The 21,108-nt window shown below is 36.1% G+C and overlaps 1 protein-coding gene across 1 annotated transcript in view; it reads left to right on the top strand.

The window, feature by feature from the left end:
- Positions 1 to 21,108, top strand: part of Thsd7a (thrombospondin type 1 domain containing 7A) — a 373,759-nt gene that overhangs the window by 317,607 nt on the left and 35,044 nt on the right. The window contains exons 12-14 of the mRNA XM_051175692.1: positions 5,451 to 5,645; positions 7,056 to 7,319; positions 19,626 to 19,804. Coding sequence (XP_051031649.1) covers positions 5,451 to 5,645; positions 7,056 to 7,319; positions 19,626 to 19,804 — 638 coding nt within the window. The remainder of the gene's footprint in view (positions 1 to 5,450; positions 5,646 to 7,055; positions 7,320 to 19,625; positions 19,805 to 21,108) is intronic.

Below are 21,108 nucleotides of genomic sequence, written 5' to 3'. Positions count from 1 at the left end.
TCTTTAGTGCATAGTTAGTATACTTGTGTCTCACTCTTTTAGCCAGTTAGACTCACTTAATACTGTAACTAATAAAACTTGCTGTGATATCTATAACTTTATATTTCACAAATGAAATGAATGTAGATAGTCAACATGCTGGTAGCTCTGGTATTTTCATTTAAAATAACTATTTTCAAAGTTGCTAACTCACTGAAAGGCTTTTGTGATCCAACTCTTCATAGAATGCATTATTTTGACCAATCTTGCTTATAAGTCCCCAACACAAAGGAGAATTAGCATAATCACAATACACGAAGACAGATGCAAATACGGTTACAATTATTTGTGTATGTGTGGCTTTCTGAAATGCCAGGAAGCCAATTTGGTATGACCCATTTGTGCCACAATTAATCCCCCCGTCCAATTTCAGTGACTCACAAATTATTTTTAAGGTTTACCAAATTGCTAGACCAGGTGGTTCCCTTTCCAAACATTTATATTTTCTTCACCCAGTAACAGGAAGTTCATTTTAGACTGCATTTCTATGTTTGAATTGTTGTATTTCCTCTAAGTTACAATACAAACAGGCTAAGACGCATGATAAATTTCCAATATATTGTACAAACGGTGTTCTTGCTCTTGTTTGGATAACACTGTGTGATTTATTCCAAAAGTAAACTGTTGGAAATCTCAGATAAGGGAAGTGAAGTCCTGAGCAGGTTTCTGGGAGCAGAAATGGAAATTTTACACATTTGTTTTTCATTTCAACTACCTGAAGCACTAACAAGATTTTATGCCATGTCTGACCATGGAGAAAAAAACCTTTTGATTTTTGTAAATAGTATATTTATCAATGATGTTAATTTATTTATATAATTATATTGGTAGTGGACTTATTTAGATTTCCTTTCTTACATCACAGTGTAATGATATATGGAGTAATTCTCAAATAAGATTTGAGTGAGTACTTATGTTTCTCTTTTTGTGACTGGGTTACCTCACTCAATATGGTTTCTTTTAGTTCCATCCATTTTCCTGCAAATTTCAAGATTCAATTGCCCCCCCCCCCCGAGTAGTATTCCATTGTGTAATGTACCACATTTTATTTATCCATTCTTCAGTTGAGGGACATATACGTTGTTTTCAGGTTCTAGCTGTTACAAATAATGGTGCTATGTATTCATATAGTCTTTTTTGCATGGATATGCATCTTTTGGGCATATGCCTAAGAGTGAAATTGCTGGATCTTGTAGTAGACTGATTTCCATTTTCCTGAGGAAACACCATACCAATTTCCAAACTGGCTGGTGGTTTGCACTCCTACATGTAGTGGAGGAGTGTTCTCTTTTCTCCACATCATCTCACTTAAACTGTCCTTGGTGTTTCTAATTTTAGCCATTCTGATAGGAGTAAGATGGTACTGCAAAGTTGTTTTGATTTGCATTTGCCTGATGGCTAAGGATGTTGAGCACTTTCTTATCTTTCAGCCATTTTGGATTCCTCTATTGAGAAGTCTCTATTTAGTTCTGTACCCCACTTTTTAACTTGATTATTTGGTGTTTTTGGTAACTGGCTTCTTGAGTTCTTTGTATATTTTGGAGATCAGCCCTCTATCAAATGTGGGATTGGTGAAGATCTTTTCCCACTCTGTGGGCTGCCATTTTGTCTTGTCGATTGTGTCCTTTGCCTTACAGAAGCTTCTCAGTTTCAGGAATTCCCATTTATTAATTGTTGATCTCATTTGTCTGTGCTACTCAGGAAGCAGTCTCCTATGCCAATTCATTCAAGGGTACCTCCCACTTTCTCTTCTAAGAACTTCAGTGTGGCTGGATTTATGTTGAGGTCTTTGATCCATTTGGACTTAAGTTTTGTGCATGGTGATAGATGTGTATCTATCTTCAGTCCTCTACATACCATCATCCAGTTATGACAGCATCATTTGTTGAAGATGCTTTTTTTTTTTCCTATTGTATAATTCTAGCCACTTTGTAAAATTCAGGTGTTCATAGTATGTGGGTTAATATCAGGGTTTTCAATTCGATTCCATTGGTCTACCTGTCTGTTTTTGTTCCAATACCAAGCTGTTTTCAGGACTATAACTCTATAGTAGAGCTTGAAGTCAGGGATGGTGATACCTCTGGAAGTTCCTTTATTGTACAGGGTTGTTTTGGCTATCTTGGGTCTTCTGTTTTTCAATATAAAGTTGAGTATTGTCCTTTCAAGTTTTGTGAAGAATTGTGCTGGGATGGGATTTTAATGGGGAAATAAGATGAGAGAGAGAGAGAAAGAGAGAGAGAGAGAGAGTGTGTGTGTGTGTGTGTGTGTGAGAGAGAGAGAGAGAGAGAGAGAGAGAGAGAGAGAGAGAGAGAGAGAGAGACTAAGATCTTCATGGAGAATCCAAGGCAACTTTATTAACTTTCTCAAAAGATTTATACTTGAGTCTCCATTTCAGAAAGGGATGTTAGATAAGCAGATAAATTTCATTTCATTTTAAAGACACCCAACTTTACTTTTATAATCCTTAATTTTAGTTGAAAATATTTCAGAGAGAATAATTCTAACACAGTCAAATACTTTATATTACAAGTTAATCCTTCTTGGAGGTTCTAGATATCCTAGGTAGTAAAATGTCCAATGTTTTCATTTCTCAAGTCTTTCTTTTTAGTATCTTTGGAACAATCTTGTCAATAAACTATGGTAACTTACTGAGTTTATGGCATATTAGTGATTGGTCCTATTTCCAAATGGCAGGAGTAAAGAGTGTGAAATTCCATAAGAACGTTCCACGTCTACTGTACTAGAGATGGTTTTCCGTCAAAATAAATGGATTCTCCCCGATCCATCCCCATACAAGCACCCATAATACCTTCTCAAGAGAACAATAACTTATGTAGAGCTCCAGACCCATATGCCATTGTTTTCCAAAACTTGACATAGTGCAAGGGTCACCGGGTATCAGAAAAACTTCCAAGTTAACCACTATTCCTGGTCAGAACTCTTGTGCCTTGAATTCCTAGCAGCTTTGGAAAGTGCTTGTTTCTTAACCTCAGTACAGACACAACTTGGATGAAACTAAAAATCAAGGTGCTGAATAGCATTCCAGATGTTTCTGCTGCAGGCAGTACTACATTACCTCCTAGAGCAGTAGCTTTCATCCATCCAGCAAATTAATATCCTCAGAGCTGCAAAGGAATTGAATATTCATAACCTTGTCCTTAGCCAATGAAATAAAAGAATTTGAGTTTAGTAAGAAATCTATATTCCAAAAGGCAACCAGCTTATTCTACATTGCAGCCTGACACAACCACTCCCTTAGACTTCTGTGACCATGCCAGCCTGCTAAAAAGTGGTGAGAGTTGTTGTCACCTGGTTTTTGCAATGCCCACCATTCCAAGCATTATAACTTCCCAATTCAAGGATCTCTATTTATAGAAATTGGCTCTACAAAACTAGAGCATAAGAATGAGGCTCCAGTCAAAGCACAAAAGTCCTGGAACTGCTCTTGCAGCACAAAATTATCTGTGTGGATTTCTTCCTCGTTATGCTCATATTGCAAGGAACATCTTCCTTTCTCTGGCTGTCAGCTATGTCCCTTTGCATGCCCATTATACACCCTGCACTGCTTGGTTAGGTCTTAGCTCACAGGTGCAGAGGGTGTAACCTAATCTGGGTACACCTGTGTCCCATCTTGGATTCAGGGCAACATGTCAGCCTCTTCCCTTAATTTCAAGTTATTAGGGTCCTGAACAAGCTAGAGAGCATAGGCATTTTCAGCCCCCCCCCAACCCCTAAACCTGAAAAGGTCATATAAATCAGTGTGAATGAGGTTATTTACAGTAGTTTAATGAAGATTTCAATTGAGGACTTTAAATGTTTCTTTGAATTCCTCAATAAATGAAGAAATGATTTTTACAATCTATATAGTAAATGGTAAAGAGAGAAGAGAAATGGTATCATTTGATCTTTAAAGATCTGTTACATTAATACAACAGTGTTGTCTATATGTTTTGTGTCTAATAAAACTGTTTCTTTTTCTAAATAAATCACTGAAACAATATCATGGATATAAACATTATGTGAATTGTTTGGTCGTTGAAGTTTCCACATTTATTTTTAAATCATTGTTTCTTCGATGTGATGAACTTAAGTTCAGAAGTGATGGAGGACTTTGATGCTGCCTATTAACCACTCAAAAGACACCTAGTACACTCTGTGTGGAGGAAAATGGTGCTGCTTTCTACACTAATATGGCTGTAAGACAATTTACATAAGCATGCTCTACCACCACAACTTACTTACCAATGGGCATTCATTGAGACCTTTGTATATAGAAAGTTTAGATTACTTGATGTCTTACAACATTGGAGACATCTGATTTGCTTCTAGTACTGTGACAAATATTCCATGTTCAACACAAACTAAAATCCGTCTATGGTCTATGACTTATCTGTTATAACTAATTAATTTAAATCATTCATAGATGATGGGAGATGCCATTATGTATATATGTTTCTCATACTGGTTAGTGAATAAAGCACTGTTGGCCAATAGGAAAGGAAGATAGGAGGGACTAGGAGACAAAGAGGAAAGAGGAAGTAGTAAGGAGGAGTCAAGATGGAGAGTCTAGAGAAAGCAGAATTCCGGCTGGCTCCCCGGTAAGAGAAGACCATGTGAAAAAACATAGATCAGCAGAAATGGGTTAATACTTAAGACAGAGCTAGCCAATAAGAAACTAGTACTGGGCCAACAGCATTATATCAAATACAGAGTCTCTGTGCGTTATTTGGGGCTGGCGCGGCAGCGGGACCAGACCAATGGCGGGCAGAAAAACTTAACTCCTTACACATAGAACTAGTAAAATTTGCTAAATATCACTCTGTGTGTGTGTGTGTGTGTGTGTGTGTGTGTGTGTGTGTGTGTGTGTTATGGCATGTTTTCCTTTGTCACAACAGCCAATGAAGGAAGGCTATGTGTTATTTAAAGAATATGCAAGGCTTGAGGAGATGCCTCTGTGAGTAATGTACATACTGTACAGGCATGAAGATCTTAGTGTGTGATTCCCAGCATCCACATAAAAGCAGGGTATAGTAGAACATGACTATAATCCAGCACTAGGAGGCTCAAGATTATAGACCAGCCAGCCTTGGCAAAAGGTTGACCTACAGGTTCTACAAGAGACACTGTCTCAAGACTAAGCAGAGAAAGATAGAAGGCAGCACTCAATGTCAAACTATGACTTCCAAATGTGCACTCACAGTGTGTACCAAAAGAAACACACACACACACACACACACACACACACACACACACACACACACAACCGCAAGCTTTTATGTCTACAGTAATTCTTGGAAATACTCTAACCACATTTCTACTATAAACTGGGAATTAGAAGAAAATTCTTCACTCTGTGAAAATGCTTTTAATTTTTTAATTATGGAGTAATTAGACACATGCTTTTCTTTCAGCCATTACTTGTCGAAAGCAAGATGGAGGGCAGGCTAGCATCCAGGAGTGCTTCCAGTATGCAGGCCCTGTGCCAGCCCTGACCCAAGCTTGCCAGATCCCCTGCCAAGATGACTGTCAATTTACCAGCTGGTCCAAGTTTTCTTCATGCAATGGAGACTGTGGTGCAGTTAGAACCAGAAAGCGTGCAATTGTTGGTAAGAATAATTGGGATGTTAATGGCTTCTCTTAGCATGACAGATAAATACAATAAAACTCAAACCAAGAGCATTCTGACAGTATACTTGAAAAACCGTTATTTTTGCTGCAGTTATACTGAATATTTCAGAATATTAAGATGTGTATTTTAATGCAAGGTAACAACAATAAAGCATAGCATTTTTTAGAAGAAAGAAAAGGCAAACTAATTTCCTATGCAACAAACAATAAAACATTATTGTCATTTAAACATGCACCTTTAGTGCATTGACCAGAAATTTTGATGTGCCTGGAACAAGGAGTAGAGGCTACCCTTTACCATCTCAGTCTGTTCTTAGTGCCACAACCTTAGCCCTTGGCTTATCTCCTACAGTGAGAAATGCAGCACTAATTCAGCCTGAAAGCTACACTTAAATACAGTCACAATGGCTTTAAAAAGTGAAAAGACAAGTGACATAGCTACACTAAACCTGGAGGCATATGGACATACTGTTAGGAACAAAATAGAAAAAGAAAAAAACAAAACAAAATGTTGACTGTTAAGAGTTTTCAAATTATAAGATAAGCCAAAGTCAAATGAAGTCTGATGACCCTGGAAAACTTCATATTCTAACCATATATGTATCAATGTGTATAAATTAGAAATAAGTATGTTATTAAACCTCATAATGTACTTAAAGGATTTATTATATATGACAGAATTATGATTATATATCATGGACATTTCATATGATATGACTAGCAAAATTAAAGATATAATTTGAAAATATACATATAAGGATTTTCAAGAGAGAATTTATTTCTTTTGATTCAAAACATTTAAAATGTTTTATTCTGATACCCAAATATTCCTTTTGAATACTACTGGTATTGTCTGTATTAGTCATCAAGTATGTCAAAGGGACTGCTGTTCAGAAATTTTGAAAGATATAAAATAAGAGGCCAAGAAATAAGCCTTAAATTTCCATTTATGAATTAAAACCCATTGGACTTCTGCCACCTCTTTGCATTCATCAAAAGGGAATGCAACCCAATGAGTTGTCTATATCTCTGACTCTTGTATTTTTGTATATATTAAAAAAGAAAAGGTTAGTGCAATTGCCACACACTCCTGAGTCATTACAAAGATTTCAGTCATTTCAAAGAATGTAAAAATCAACTACAATCCTTTATGCAAAAGTGAACTATTTTTAAATGAAAAAGTAAGAAAAGTTCCACTGTGCAAAGCCCAAAGCACCGAATATCAGCAAAAACTGTATTTAGAAAATACTGAGAAATGAAAAAATATCATTTATTTATAGGCTACTACTGAATAGAATCAAAAGAGGGAACAGAAGTTTAAGAATGTGAAAGATCTAAGGATGTTAGAAATTAATAATGCTATTTTCCAATGTAATTCTCTTCTACAGGAAAAAGTAAAAAGAAGGAAAAATGTAAAAACTCCCATTTATACCCTCTGATTGAGACTCAGTATTGTCCTTGTGACAAATACAACGCACAGCCTGTGGGAAACTGGTCAGACTGTATTTTACCAGAAGGGAAGGCTGAAATGCTGTTGGGAATGAAGGTACAAGGAGACAGCAAGGAATGTGGACAAGGATACCGTTACCAAGCAATGGCGTGCTACGACCAAAATGGCAGACTCGTTGAAACATCGCGATGCAACAGCCATGGTAACCCAATATTACTGCAGTGCTCATATCGATCTTTGGTAGTGGCAGTATCATAGGAGGCAAAGGAAAGTTTGCAAAGTTTGTTCTAAATGGAAGGCTGGGCACACCACAGTCCACCTTGTGAGCAGAACATGACATAAAGCAGCACAGTCCAGTGACTCTTGGTTGGTAGATGAGTCCTAATGTGATTAGAAGCAGCATTATGGGGCTCACATTTTTAAAGGGGAAGGCTAGAATAACTGTAGAAAATTCCATTGGGACATATTCCCTGTTCGTTCAATAGACCCAACAATCCCTAACTGGTATGTGAACAATAAGGTACTGTACAGAGAAAAGATTTGGATACAAAAAGATTAAGTTTTAAATGAAGGAGACTTTCAAAAACCAAACTGGCGAACTTTTTTTATTAATTAATTAATTTATTTATTATTATTTTCTCATCCTCCCCTATCACCCTCACCAAATCCCAGCCAATCACCTTTCTGCTACCCAGGGAAAGTGACACCTTCCATGGGGAGTTTTCAAAGTCTATCATATCATTTGGAGAAGGGCCTAGATCCTCACCCATGTGTCTAGGCTGAGAAAGTATCCCTCTATGTAAGATGGGCTCCTAAAGTCTATTCATATACTAGGGATAAATCTTGATCCCTTACTGGACGCCCCATAAACTGTCCAGGCCTCCTAACTGACACCCACATTCTTTGCTCATCACTCCTCCCTCTCTGTAATTGGATTCCAGGAGTTTGGCTAGTGTTTAGCTGTAGGTGTCTGCTTCTGCTTCCATCAGCTACAAGATGAAGGCTCTAGGATGGCATATAAAGTGATCATCAATCTCATTATTGTGGAAGGGCATTAAAGATCGCCTGTATGGAATTAATTTACCTCAAGATCCAGTAATTCCACTCTTAGGCATATATACCCAAAAGGTGAACATTCATAAAACAAGGAAGTCTGTTCAACTAGAAAACAATTTTTGGCAAATTATAAAACTATCACAACTTGCTAGCTAGTAAATATAACTAAGCTACACAATTTAAAACATTAAAAAACAGAAATGCCATTGAAATTAGCCAAAGGCAAACTTCTTACCTTAGTGTGATCAAGTTGAGGCATGGAGAAATCAGCTCTACACTCCAGGGGAAGTACAGACAGCAAAAAAATATTATGAGGAATGTGAAAGAATCTAAGAAAAATTCTTTACCAAGAAAGCTATTCCACTATGAGTTCTTTGGTGAACCTGTCATCTTTAATGATGGTCATGTTCCTGTCATCATCTTCATCTTCCTTTATCTCTTCTCATTTATAATAGAGTACCCAGTGAGGTATATTAGCATTTACTAACACTGATTCAAAGAAAAGGCTAAGGAAATTTCATTTCTGTTGAGAGATTGCTGTTTTAGAATTACTTTACTTGTCTTTGGCAAGTTCTGTCAGTTCTGATAGTGTGTGGAATGCCGAAGCTGGCTACAACATTCTAGCCATGCTCTGCATTGCTCTATACCTTCTCACAGTTTAGTCAGTTCTAGATGGATGATGGATATGGAGTTTTATGTAGCTTGGAGCAAACTATCTTCCTATTTCAGTTTAACCATAAAGTTGACCTGTATGTGTATGAAGTGCAATGATATTAATCTCTTACTCAGTTCTCCCTTGCCTTGGGCACGTCTGTTTAATCACTGCTGTCCATCATCTGTGACTTATGTTACCAGTAATTACAAGGTATGCAATTCGATTTTTACCCAGTTTGACTGTATGTTCTTTTAGACTATTTCCCATGTGGCCATCCTTTTTTAATTTCTTAAACTTGGGGCACGATTTTATTACCACGGTGTTGGCTTTCTTCTGATGATAGACTCTAGACTGAAAAATGCTACAATCATATCCATAAAATTAGATCTTATATAATGGTTTCAGTTCAGTCTATATAAACCTTTTGTCTTTAAATAACATCAGTTTTCATCTGTAGTGTATAATTATATAAGTTTTTATTCTTTTCATTATGAAATCTAAAATAATTATGTTAGTCTTAATATTCTAAAGAATCTCAGGGGTAACTTGGCTTATGCTGTGTGTGTGTGTGTGTGTGTGTGTGTGTGTGTATAAGACTTTCATTCAAGTATAAGTGATAAAACTTTATTATGTAACTTCTTAACTGATCCAGAACTGTAAAATCCCACACTCTGTTCTACATTTGGTACTTATGAGGCATGCATCATCTTATGAACATACCATATACTCATTATGTGTTTTCATCTATCATGCATGAATGCAGATTTGCTAAGACACTTGAGACGATTGTATTCACTGTTATAGTCTTAGCTTCTGGAAGAGTTGATAAATATATGCAGAATGTATGAATGAATGATATACTAGAGAGAATTTTTCAACATGAAAAGAATGGGTTCCTGGTGTGCTTACAGTTGGTGAGGACCATTATAGCACTTTCTTTTTTCTAGCTACCCCCCCCCATGCAGCTCATTTTTGAACAATAACCAAATGGATCATTGAAATTGTTGTGATATCTAGAAAAAAAAATAAGAGCTACACATTCTACAAAATATCAATATGATTCTAATTGAATGCCAAGGTTCCAGTCTGTCCATTTAATGGGAGAAAAATAATAATAGCCACAAAGCCATCCTGCTCAATTAGATTAATAATATCATTATAATAAAAAGTTCTTTCATTGTCAAAGTTTCCTGTTCAAAGTGTTCTGATTATATAAATAGTTTAATTCTTGGTTCCTGTTTGTAATCATGATGTTTTTAGTTTTCCAGTGCTGTTTGCAAATTTAATTGGTAATTGGTAGTTTGAGATTTTGGACTCTCTTAGTTATCACTCATGTTTTCTGTGAAAATAAGGAATAATTATTCCAACTCTTTTTCCTGAAAGACATGTTCTATATGTGGAATAAGAAAGTATAAAAAAAAAATATGACAGATACCTTAGACTATAAGTCTCCAAGCCACAACATTCCTTCTAGACAATTCTCTTTAAATTTACCCTCAAGAAAATTTAACTTGCTGTTTTGAATAGTCAGTTTAATGAAGTACCAGTAAATAGCCTAAGGTTGAAGTTAACTATATATGTAATGACAAAGAAATCTGTCAATAGCAAGTAAACAGAAAAGTTCATTGGGATTTTTTTTTATGATTCTCATTGCTTAGGGTATGGAACTCTCCTATGACCTGAACATAAAATACAGCCATTGAAAATATCAAAGAGTTGCGACACACACAGACCATGAGGAAATTCAATAATTGGGTATTACTTTAGATTACTTTCAACTAAATGTCTTCCTAAAGCGTCAGATAACAAATATTTTAGGGTTTGTGACTCGTAGTCATTGTTACAACTTGTACAGTTGTAGAATGAAACAGGCTGTGAACAAAATATGAGCCAATGGGAACAGTTGTTTCCAGGAATACTTTATTTGTAAAAATAGGGCATTAGATGCTCTGTTATTTGAATTTTGACCTACTTCTTAGCTGTATAAAATGTGGTTCAGATTGACCTAATTCTTAGCTGTATAAAAAGTGACTGAAACACTTAGAGTCAGCATCTCCACATCAATGGAATCATGGATGGCTTCATCTACACATTCGCAATCTTAGGAGCACCACGCTGAGTCAAGTCTGTCTCAGGGTGCTGATGAGGGGAGGAATAAGGAGCTATCAGAGAGAAACTGCTCTCCAGAATCCTAGGTGGATGTTTTGTTTAGTGGCAACACAATCCACAAATCCCAGTGCCCTTACATGGATAATCAGCCATGGATAAGTTTGGATGTTTATGACAGCAGGTCTTGTTAAAGGCAAACTCTTTGACCCATTCTGGAAAGTAACTAAGTTTTATGGCCCAATACATCTTTTAGCATTTTACTGTAGTGTTTTTATGTATAAAGAAGGAAACTATTAAAATCATAAAAATAATATGTCCATGTATCACTGAACACACAATATATCTCTCAAAACATTAAAAGTGGAAAGCATTTTAACCCTGTGGAGAAGTAAGAGGGAACTCCAAGTTATATGCTGCTCTGTTGGTAAACTGAACACAAATTTCCTTGAATACATTAGTTACATGTTACTCAGAAAATTCAATAGCCATGATCCAATAACTCTAAACTTCCATTGCCATGTGATGTCACACTGGCATTCAGAGACCCTGGACGTTTTGTAGATCACATAGTATTCTTCCTTCCTTCCTTCATTCCTCCCTTTCTTTCTTTTTTCTTTCTTGCTTGCTTGCTTTCTTTCTTCTTCTCCTCCTTCTCCCCCTTTTCCTTCTCCTTCTTCTTCTTCTCCTTCTTTTAATTTGCTTTCTGTCACCTCAAAGCTGAGGTTGTGGATAGTTTCTCTAGTGTGATTCATATTTCTTCTTAACATTAATTTTGAAAAGGGACCATTTGTGTTAAATCATTCCTGCTTTCTCTCTTTGCCTGCTATGCTAACAAATGATAATATCGTAGATGGTGCCACTCAATTGAACAGTTGATTTTGCAAGCACCCATAGGATTCACAGCATATCCATTCAAATTTGATATTTTGCAAAATTTCACTAGCAACCAAAGTTAATCATATAGAATTTACTCATAGGTAGTTTGAAGTATTACACTGTTAATTAAAAGAGAAATAAACCCTTAAAGTTTATAGCTGAAACAAATTTGATACTAATATACAGTATTTTATATTGCACAAATACCAAAATTTGGATAAATAAAATTTTAATGTTAATAAATATTTTCATATTATAGAAAAATTATACCCTTATGTGGCAGCACTTGTCATTATTGCCTAACAGCCTAAGCATCCCCATCTCACCAATTTTCAGTTCTAATACTGAAATGATTTCAAACATTTCAATTATTTCAGTGGCCAGAAAAGGATTGTGAGCACCAGGCAGTATCTCCTTAGTCAGAATCTACAGAGCAGGCTCTCCAAGTGTGAGGTTATTTACTATTAAGACATATAGAAACAGAAAACCTCATCAGCAATACTTAGAAAGGAAATGCATCTCAGAAGAACAGAATATAACTCTGCTACCCAAATTTGTGTAGATTCCAGTCTGAGGGTTTATGCTTTAAGTTACATCTGAAACTCAAAATATGCCCGATAAAAAATAGTTGTGAATGTGGGTAGAATTGATTTTTCAGATAGCACACATGACCACTCAGCACAATAACAGAAATGGATTTATTTTCTGATGGAATTAAAGGGGGCATATAAGTTTAATTTTAGAAGTTGATTAGAAGCCAGGTGGTTGTAGTACATGCCTTTAATCCCAGCACTCAAGAGGCAGAGTCAGGTGGATCTCTGTGAGTTTGAGGTCAGCATGGTCTACAGAGCAAGTTCTAGAACAGGCTCCAAAGCTACATAGAGAAACCCTGTGTCTAAAAGCCAAAAAAAAAAAAAAAAAAAGATTAGAAACAAAATTAAATAAGAAAGTGTTTCCTGTCATGGTGGATTATTGTAACCCTGCCTAGAAACATGTGTTTCATTATATCAAGCAGAACAGAAAAAGCAATGAAAATAATTTTATGAAGAAACTTGAATAGAGTTCTGATATTTCCAAGAAGCTTTTTCAGTTGCAGAATTTATTTAATGACTAATCCACTTCAGAATTTTTAATTTCTCATTTGAAAGTACACATACAGCTAGTTGCCCCAAGATTGAATCCCCCCCGTTTTCAACCATGAAGAGAAGTCAGAGTGCACGTGTTTGTATCTTACTTTTCTTGAGATAAATGGATTCAAAGTTGAAGAGCCAGAGAAATGGGTAATCCCTGGAGAAACCTAGCACAAAGAGAAAGAAATGGTGCAGGTGTTGATTTAATCTGGATGTATTCTCATCTCCGTACTTCCAGAGCTCTCGGTAACTCCACTATAGATGTGAAGAGAAATGGACTTGGAGAATTAATTCCCCACAGCTACAGTTCATGGCACATGTGACAGGAAATCAACTGTTCTTGCAATTTAGTTGTGTATGCTTGATCCTCTGTCTTAGTTAAGGTTTCTGTTGCTGTGATGAAAGCAACTTGGGGAGGAACTTGTTCAGCTTACACTTGTACAACATAGTTCATCATCAAAGGGAGTCAGGACAGGAACCTGGAGGCAGGAGCTGATGCAGAGATGGTGGACCAGTGTTGCTTACTAAATTGTTTCCCAAGGCTTTCTCACCATGCTTTCTTAGAGAACCTAGGGCACCACCCATAATGTAATAGGGCCTCTCCCGACTAATTAAAGAAATGTCCTGCAGGCTTGCTTGCCGCTCACTCATATAGAAACATTTTCTCAACTAAGGTGCTCTACTCTCTAATGACTCTAGCTTGTATCAAGTTGACATAAAACTATCCAGCACAACTTTACACCCCAACTTACCTCTCTTCTTAATAATGTGGTTCTTAAAATGGTTCCCTAGTGCTCTCCCAGGCATTTGCTGTTTAGTGTAATCTTTAATATATTCTGTATTTGTTTGGATTTGGTTTTAGGATGAACATGTTGCACTACTTAGAATAAATTTAACAGCTAGAAACAATTCACTATGTTCAAAAATAAGCAAAGAGTAGAAAAACTGATTATTTGTGGTTTCTGCCACTGTATTTTAATCCTCTTTCTGTTAACATTTGACCTCTTATAGTTTCTAATATCAGTCAAAGGGAGAAACGGGACCTTTTATGAACTATATGAAGTGATAATATAGTTGATTGATTGATTGTGTGAATATGGCAGGAAGCAAGTGCCACAACATCCATGGAAGTCAAAGGACAGCTTGTAGGAGTGGGTTCTCTTCCTCCATCATGTGGGCTTTAGGGATGCTACTTAGGTCTTCAAGCCTAGCGACAAGTACGCTCTCCTGTTGAGGCATCTCCTTGACCCCATGGGAGCTTTTTTTATGTAAGTAGATATTTATGCAGTACTTGTTTTGTTATATCACAATTGTGAAATACATAAAAATGTGTATGTGAGTTTAGATATGGAAATCTACTCTTTCAGTATACGGATACACATAAAGGAATCAGGATATATTTAGCCAGTGAGTAGATATGGTACATAAGTAGCATACAAACCACTCAGCTTTTCTAATGATACTAATGTTTTCTGAGAATGTGTATGAGTACATAGTAAATGTGAAGAGCTGGGCCTTCGTGTTTCTCTAAAGCAAACAAATAAATTCCAAATACTATTTTGTCATATTTACCTTGCTGCTTCACCAGGACAATTAATGCCCAATGTTGACTCACAACTTTTCATCAAATATATGAGTTTGAGTAGAATATTTAAATATTGGAGTTTAGATATATGTTATAATTTGGTTTTCTGTAAGTTATCAAATTATCAGTTTTAATATGTAATTTAAAATAATATTTTCAGTTTTTTCCAGTCCCTGATAAAAGTCTGTTTAATTACTCTGAGCCTGGTTACGGATATATGCAGATAATTTATACATGTTAGGTAGAAGATATTTCTGAGATTTCTTTTTAGAGACTGCACTGGAGTTACTCATTCATGGAGCTGTAAATCACACTAAACAATATTTACTATGTGCTTTCAGAATGAATTATTCAATCATCTACAGTGCACCTTTCAGAAACATAATTTACTAATTGTGAAGGCTGTTGACAGCTTCTTTATCTGCATGTTCATAATTCAAATGAATGAGGTGATTGCATGTGTCTCAGAGGTAGTGTGTCCTGTGATTGCCCCCTTGAAGCTTGCTAGTATTTTATGATCTTTCTAACTGAAGAAGGATCAGAGCACATAAAGGCGTCAAAACCATATGATCAGAATTCTCAGCTTGATTTTCTTGAGTACCAGAGTTGTTTTTGAATTGCAAAAAGTTTTAACATCCTAAACGTGAAGTCATTTGTTGTGTTTTAGCATTCCTCAGAAACCATGAATTGTTATAAGATGCCAGCAATTTATTTAGCCTTAAAATGCTTGAAATGTTCCATCTCCTGTGATTGTTGGATGTTAATTGCCCTCAAAAATGATCTTAGCAGAACAGGCAAGGGAATGCTTATCTGGCAGTTCACTGGTAGCATTAAAGATTTTAATAGTGCTAGAAAAACACGACAGGCAATTATTGAATGTGGCTACATACTGGGAAATAAAGACAAGAGATTGAAAAATATAATCTTCTGCTGTTTTGTCTTTATCTTATTTCCTAATTTGGTCCTTTTAAAAGTTTAATAGATTTTTTTTAAATGTTTTATGGAATACTGTTATACCTTCATTTGTAGTGATACACAATGAATTAGTCAAACATATTAAATCTTTCTAGAACAAAGGATCTAAGTTTTAAAAGGTGTCCAGTCAAAGCACTGAAGGTGACTTTTTTCTCCACCTCAAACCACAATTAAAATCAACATAAAGTCAATCACTGCAAATTACTAAAAGAATAACTACACTTTTTGAATTTTTAGTAGACAGTTTTTGAAGTGCCCCTTTGTTTCTTTGTTAGACTTTCTTCTAGATCGTTACAGAATCAAGAATACATTCAAAACATCACTGTAACCTCCTGCTTGTCTGTAACATTCTATGCTGTTATAACCTCACCAGGTACATTTGCTCCCCAGAAGAATATCTGGCAACTCATCTTGTAGAAATCTTTATTCTTCATAACAAATCTGTGATTGCATTTTTAAAACAGTTTAACATCACGCTTACAATAAAATAATATAAAGTGTATGCCCTCAACACATGTTTCTCTCCTAAGAATACATACATTAAAGTGCATACTTAACTTACCAAAACACATGGTCTGAAATAGCAGGTCTATTTATATTAACTTCCTATTTAAAACTACCTTTATGCTTACCAACTAGTACAATGAATAAATAAGACATAACACTTTCACACAATAAAATACAATCTCCAACAACATACAGAATATGAAAGAATCTCACAGTGTAATATAGAGTGAAAATGACTACAAGTCATCACATACTATGCGTTAGCTAGTTTTTCATTGCAGCAAAAAAGTATCCCTGAAAACAAAGGAAGAGGGATTTATTTTGGTTCATACTTTTAGAGCTGGCAGTGTCTTTTTAGATAACTTTGAAGTTTATGTCCTGAAGATATGCAGAATGTGGTGGAAAGTTGTCATCTGTATTCACCCGATTGCAGCCCAAGAGTGTAAAAGAAAGACCAATACACCAAATACACCTTTGGACACTACACCTAGATCTTATCTCCTACTTTGTAAAAACTTTTATTTAAATTAGAAACAATCTTATTTTACATATTAATCCTTCTCCCTCCCATCTTCCCATGCCCTCCACCAAACCCCCCATCCACTCCCTAGGGAGGGTGAGCCTTCCATGGGGGATCATCAAAGTCATTCACATCATTTGGGGCAGGACATGGGCCCTCCTCCATGTTTCTAGGTTGAGAGAGATTCCCTCCATGGGGAATGGGCTCCCAAAGTTGATTCATGCACTAGGAGTAAATACTGGTTCCACTGCCAAAGGCCCCATAGACACCCAGGCCTCTTCCCAGTAACACTATAAGATTATGAATCCATAACTAGACTAATTCATTGATGAAGTTTGAACCCACTGGTTAAGATCACTTCTGAATGGTTGGTATCATTAGCTGGGACCAACACTCAACACAGGAGGACATTCTAGGGACACTTAATATCTAAATGACATGCTGTATGATTTTAATTATGTGCAGATTTAAAAAAATAACACTATTTCACCCTGAAATAGAGAGCTGAATGAAGAATTCATACTCATTTTGAAAAGCCAGATCCTGTCATAAAGATTTTATCTGAAGGCTATACTTTTGAAATATTCTAAAATTAAAAAGTATTCTATAGTATTATAGGAAATCAGCATTTTAATATTACTTCAATCCAATACATTTTGGAAACAAGGTTATATACTAAGCCTAACATTTTAATTTAAAGATGGCCTGATTTCTCTATATTTAAAAATATCAATACTTACAACTTACTTTTAAAATATAAAGTATAAAATTAAATAAACAAGTTAATAAAATTAATTTAAGACCTAAATACTACAAAAATACCAAGCAGAGTCATTAAAAATTAAAGAGCTAGGCAGTGGTAGCAAATGGCTTTAATTAGCACTCAAGAGGCAGAGATAGGCTGATTTCTATGAGATCAAAACTGGCCTGTTATATGGAGTAGTTCCAGGAAAGGAGAAAGAAAGAAAGAAAGAAAGAAAGAAAGAAAGAAAGAAAGAAAGAAAGAAAGAAAGAAAGAGAGGAGGGGAGGGAGGGAGGAAGGGAGGAAGGAAGGAGGGAAGGAAAAAAGAAAAATTAAAGACCCAAATAAATGGAAATAATTTCCAGCTACCTGAATTGTTACCATGGCAAGATGCTCATGTATTCCTAAATATCTTTGGTTGCAGAAATTGAGATGATCTAAAATTCATATGATAATATAAGTGATTCAAAAATAACCAAATCTATATTGAGAAAGAATAAAACTGAAATATTCACACTTTCTAATTTCAAAGCTCTCACCGAAGTTAGGCTTGTCAAGTCAGAATGGGACTAGCAAAGACTAGAGACAGGGATAAATGGAATTAAACTTCAGGTCCAGAAGGAAACCCTTCCTTCAATGTGGAGGGCAAAATCTTTCAAGAAATGGGACCAGGGTGACTCAGAAAGCTGATGACTAATGCCATCTCATTCCATGGCACTCTAGGTGATGTTAGTGACCACATGCAAAAGGGTGGGCTCTTTAATCATACGGAAAATTTAAGCCAAAGACAAAGGTAAAATATATAGAACTCTCAGAGGAAAAAAAAAGAAGAATATAAACCTTTGTGAGTTTGAATTAGGTAACAATGTTCTAGACATGAAACCAAAGCACAACAAAATAGAAAAGGAATGGATTTTCTCGACATTTGAATCTTTTTATTATTTATTTATGTATTTATCCATTCATTCATTTATTAGAGAACATCCTTTTATCTACTCTTGAGAATAAATTCCTCCTATTGTATTGCCTTATCCAGCCTCAATATGGTGAAAGTATTAAATTAAATGAAAACAAAAACAACAAAATGGATATTGTTTAATTTGATCTCATTCATATAAAATGTCAATTAAAAGGCAATTTTGTAGGGCCCTATAGTAAATGATGATTGGTGGCAGATGAGAAGCAGATACTGAGTGATAACAGTAAGGACAGAATTTCAGAAAAGGAGCCTAAAAATTAAATAAAATCCTAAAATTTAGCCATACAACTCTACAAATGTACAAAATTCAAAACATAAGCTGATTTTTATGTTATATGATTTTTAAGCTCAAAATATTTGTCCCCTCATAGGTTGTGACTATGGTAATGAGAGTCATATGCATAATAAAGTCTGTGACATTGGTATAAAATGATAAAGCAGACTGACTTTGTTTCTTTCTAAAGTCAATATTACAGAAGGAGAAAGAACAGGCATTTGACTTTTGACCAGAGGAATTCTGCTTTTCCATCTATGTGCCTTGAGACTAGCAGGGATAGTTTCACATCATGAAACGTCAAGTTGATAGTGAAAAACTAATCAAAGAAAGCAGCCTGCTTCCCAATTCAGATCTATACACTATTCATTTAGCTAGTGAGCTGAATGAATGAGTCTACACCATCCCTTTCTCTGATCTCTTAACCTTGTCAATCGTCCCTCTCCATTTGTTTTCTGGTTTCTGCCTAATACAGTTAAAATTCCAAGAGAGCCAAATGGACCCAAGATGAGGTGTACCTTTAATAGTAACCGTGCTGTGGAGATATGAGGCATTGTTTGCATAAGGTCCTTCAGTTTCCCTCCTCAGAATTGACTTTCAAGGAACGGGGGACATAAGGCGCTAAGTTAAATGGATTCTTTCGGATGTTTATTGAGACAGACCAGCTTTTCTTGGGGAAGAATGCTGTGAGGTCTCAGAGTCCTGCTGGTGTGTGGCATTAATACATAAGGCATTACAGACATCTTGTGCTAGGAGATTTTTGAACAGCATTCTGGCAACACGAAGAGTGGGATGGTTAGCCGACAGGTTACTGTCAATTAAACAAGAGCTGTCACAAAGTCAGAAATGTTGAAACATGGTGGGCATGAATCCTAAGCATATCATATGGCAGCTATTCAGCTGTTATTTTAACACAGTCGTGGTATATATGTGCCATTTCCCTGAAGAATTGAATTTGAGTCCGTACGGACACAGACATCTCTGCATTTGCATCCTGCTGCCCAGTCAAATGTGGACCGTCTGAATGAGCTGGAATGGTGGGTGTGAGGCTAAGAATGACACTTAGCAACTTGCTTCTTGTTCCATTTTCCTCTACTTAGGTTACATAGAAGAAGCCTGCATCATCCCCTGCCCCTCAGACTGCAAGCTCAGTGAGTGGTCCAACTGGTCTCGCTGCAGCAAGTCCTGTGGCAGCGGCGTGAAGGTCCGGTCCAAGTGGCTGAGAGAAAAGCCATATAATGGAGGCAGACCTTGCCCCAAACTGGACCATGTCAACCAGGTATTATCCTAACACCAAATGTATTAAGGTATTTCTGAGATTCCCAAGAATCTATTATTTCTCCAAAATGAAAAACATTAAATAATAGCTCCTGAATAAGAAATATGATGGATTCTATTTTTATAAGGTCTGAGTAAAATATGTGTAGCTCACTGAAATGTAAAAGCCTGAATTATATATATTATCGCTGAACTCACTGGGGATTCAGAGACCTGCAAGCATCTAAAGAGGAGTACAATTCCAAAGAGCTGAAATGACACTATCTAATGGTAGTGTATTTAATCTCCCATACAATTGTGCCTAACTGCTGTGATGAGGTCACATACTTCTTAGGGTTTCTCTAGAATCTCAGAGTGAGTTCTCAGTTACCAAGTACTAAAGATAAAAGCAAATAAGTATTCTCTAAAATTAGGAGAAACACTATTTATTCATTTCCATCTACTTTGTGTAAAACAAATTCAAGAAAAGAAATATGAAGTGTCTCAAAGTTCATATATATATATATATGTGTGTGTGTGTGTGTGTGTGTGTGTGTGTGTGTGTATGCTAGCTACCAATTTAGCCTCTGCCTTTTCTCTTTTTCTGTTTTTGTTAAAAAATGTTTTTTTATTTCGCATACCAACCCCAGTTCCCACTCCTTCCCCTTCTGCCCCCACCACCTGCTCCCCTTCCCACTCCCCATCCATTCCTCAAAGGGGGGTAAAGTCTTCCTTGAGGAATCAGCAAAGTCTGGCATACCAAGATGGGGCAGAACCAAGACCCTCCCCTCTGTAGCAAGGCTGAGCAAGGTATCCCACCATAGGGAATGGACTCCATAAAGTCAGTTCATGCCCCTGGGTTAGATCCTGGGTCTCTGCCTTTTCTAACATTGGAGCTGTATTAGGGCTCGAATGCGTACTTTGTTAGCTGCTGCCAGTGGTTGTTATTTGTATTCTATTGGCGATAAAGAGTAAAACGGCTGGCTAATGATGGAATTGTGATTAATTTAAGTGTAACAGAACAGACAATTGTTATCACAGTTGATCAGCATGTAAATTAGCACAGAATGGATTTATAGAGTGTGTACAGATGTTATGTTTTGAATTTGAGCCATGATCAAATGAACCAAGTATTTAAATATGTAAAGCTGTTTCATGGGGACATAGCATGTCTCATTTTAACCTCTAACTACATTGCTATCAGATGTTTTCTTCTGATTAACCTAAGATTGTTGATAATAAAACAATCACACTACATAAAGAGTAAATAAGTATTTTAAACAAGTATTACTTAATTATATTATCCTAATTTTAATTATATATTAG

Source organism: Phodopus roborovskii, unplaced genomic scaffold (genome assembly GCF_943737965.1).
Source record: "Phodopus roborovskii unplaced genomic scaffold, PHOROB, whole genome shotgun sequence".
Taxonomy (NCBI): Eukaryota; Metazoa; Chordata; class Mammalia; order Rodentia; family Cricetidae; genus Phodopus; species Phodopus roborovskii.
Note: the sequence above shows the minus strand (reverse complement) of the source record. Positions and strands in the feature narration are given on the sequence as shown.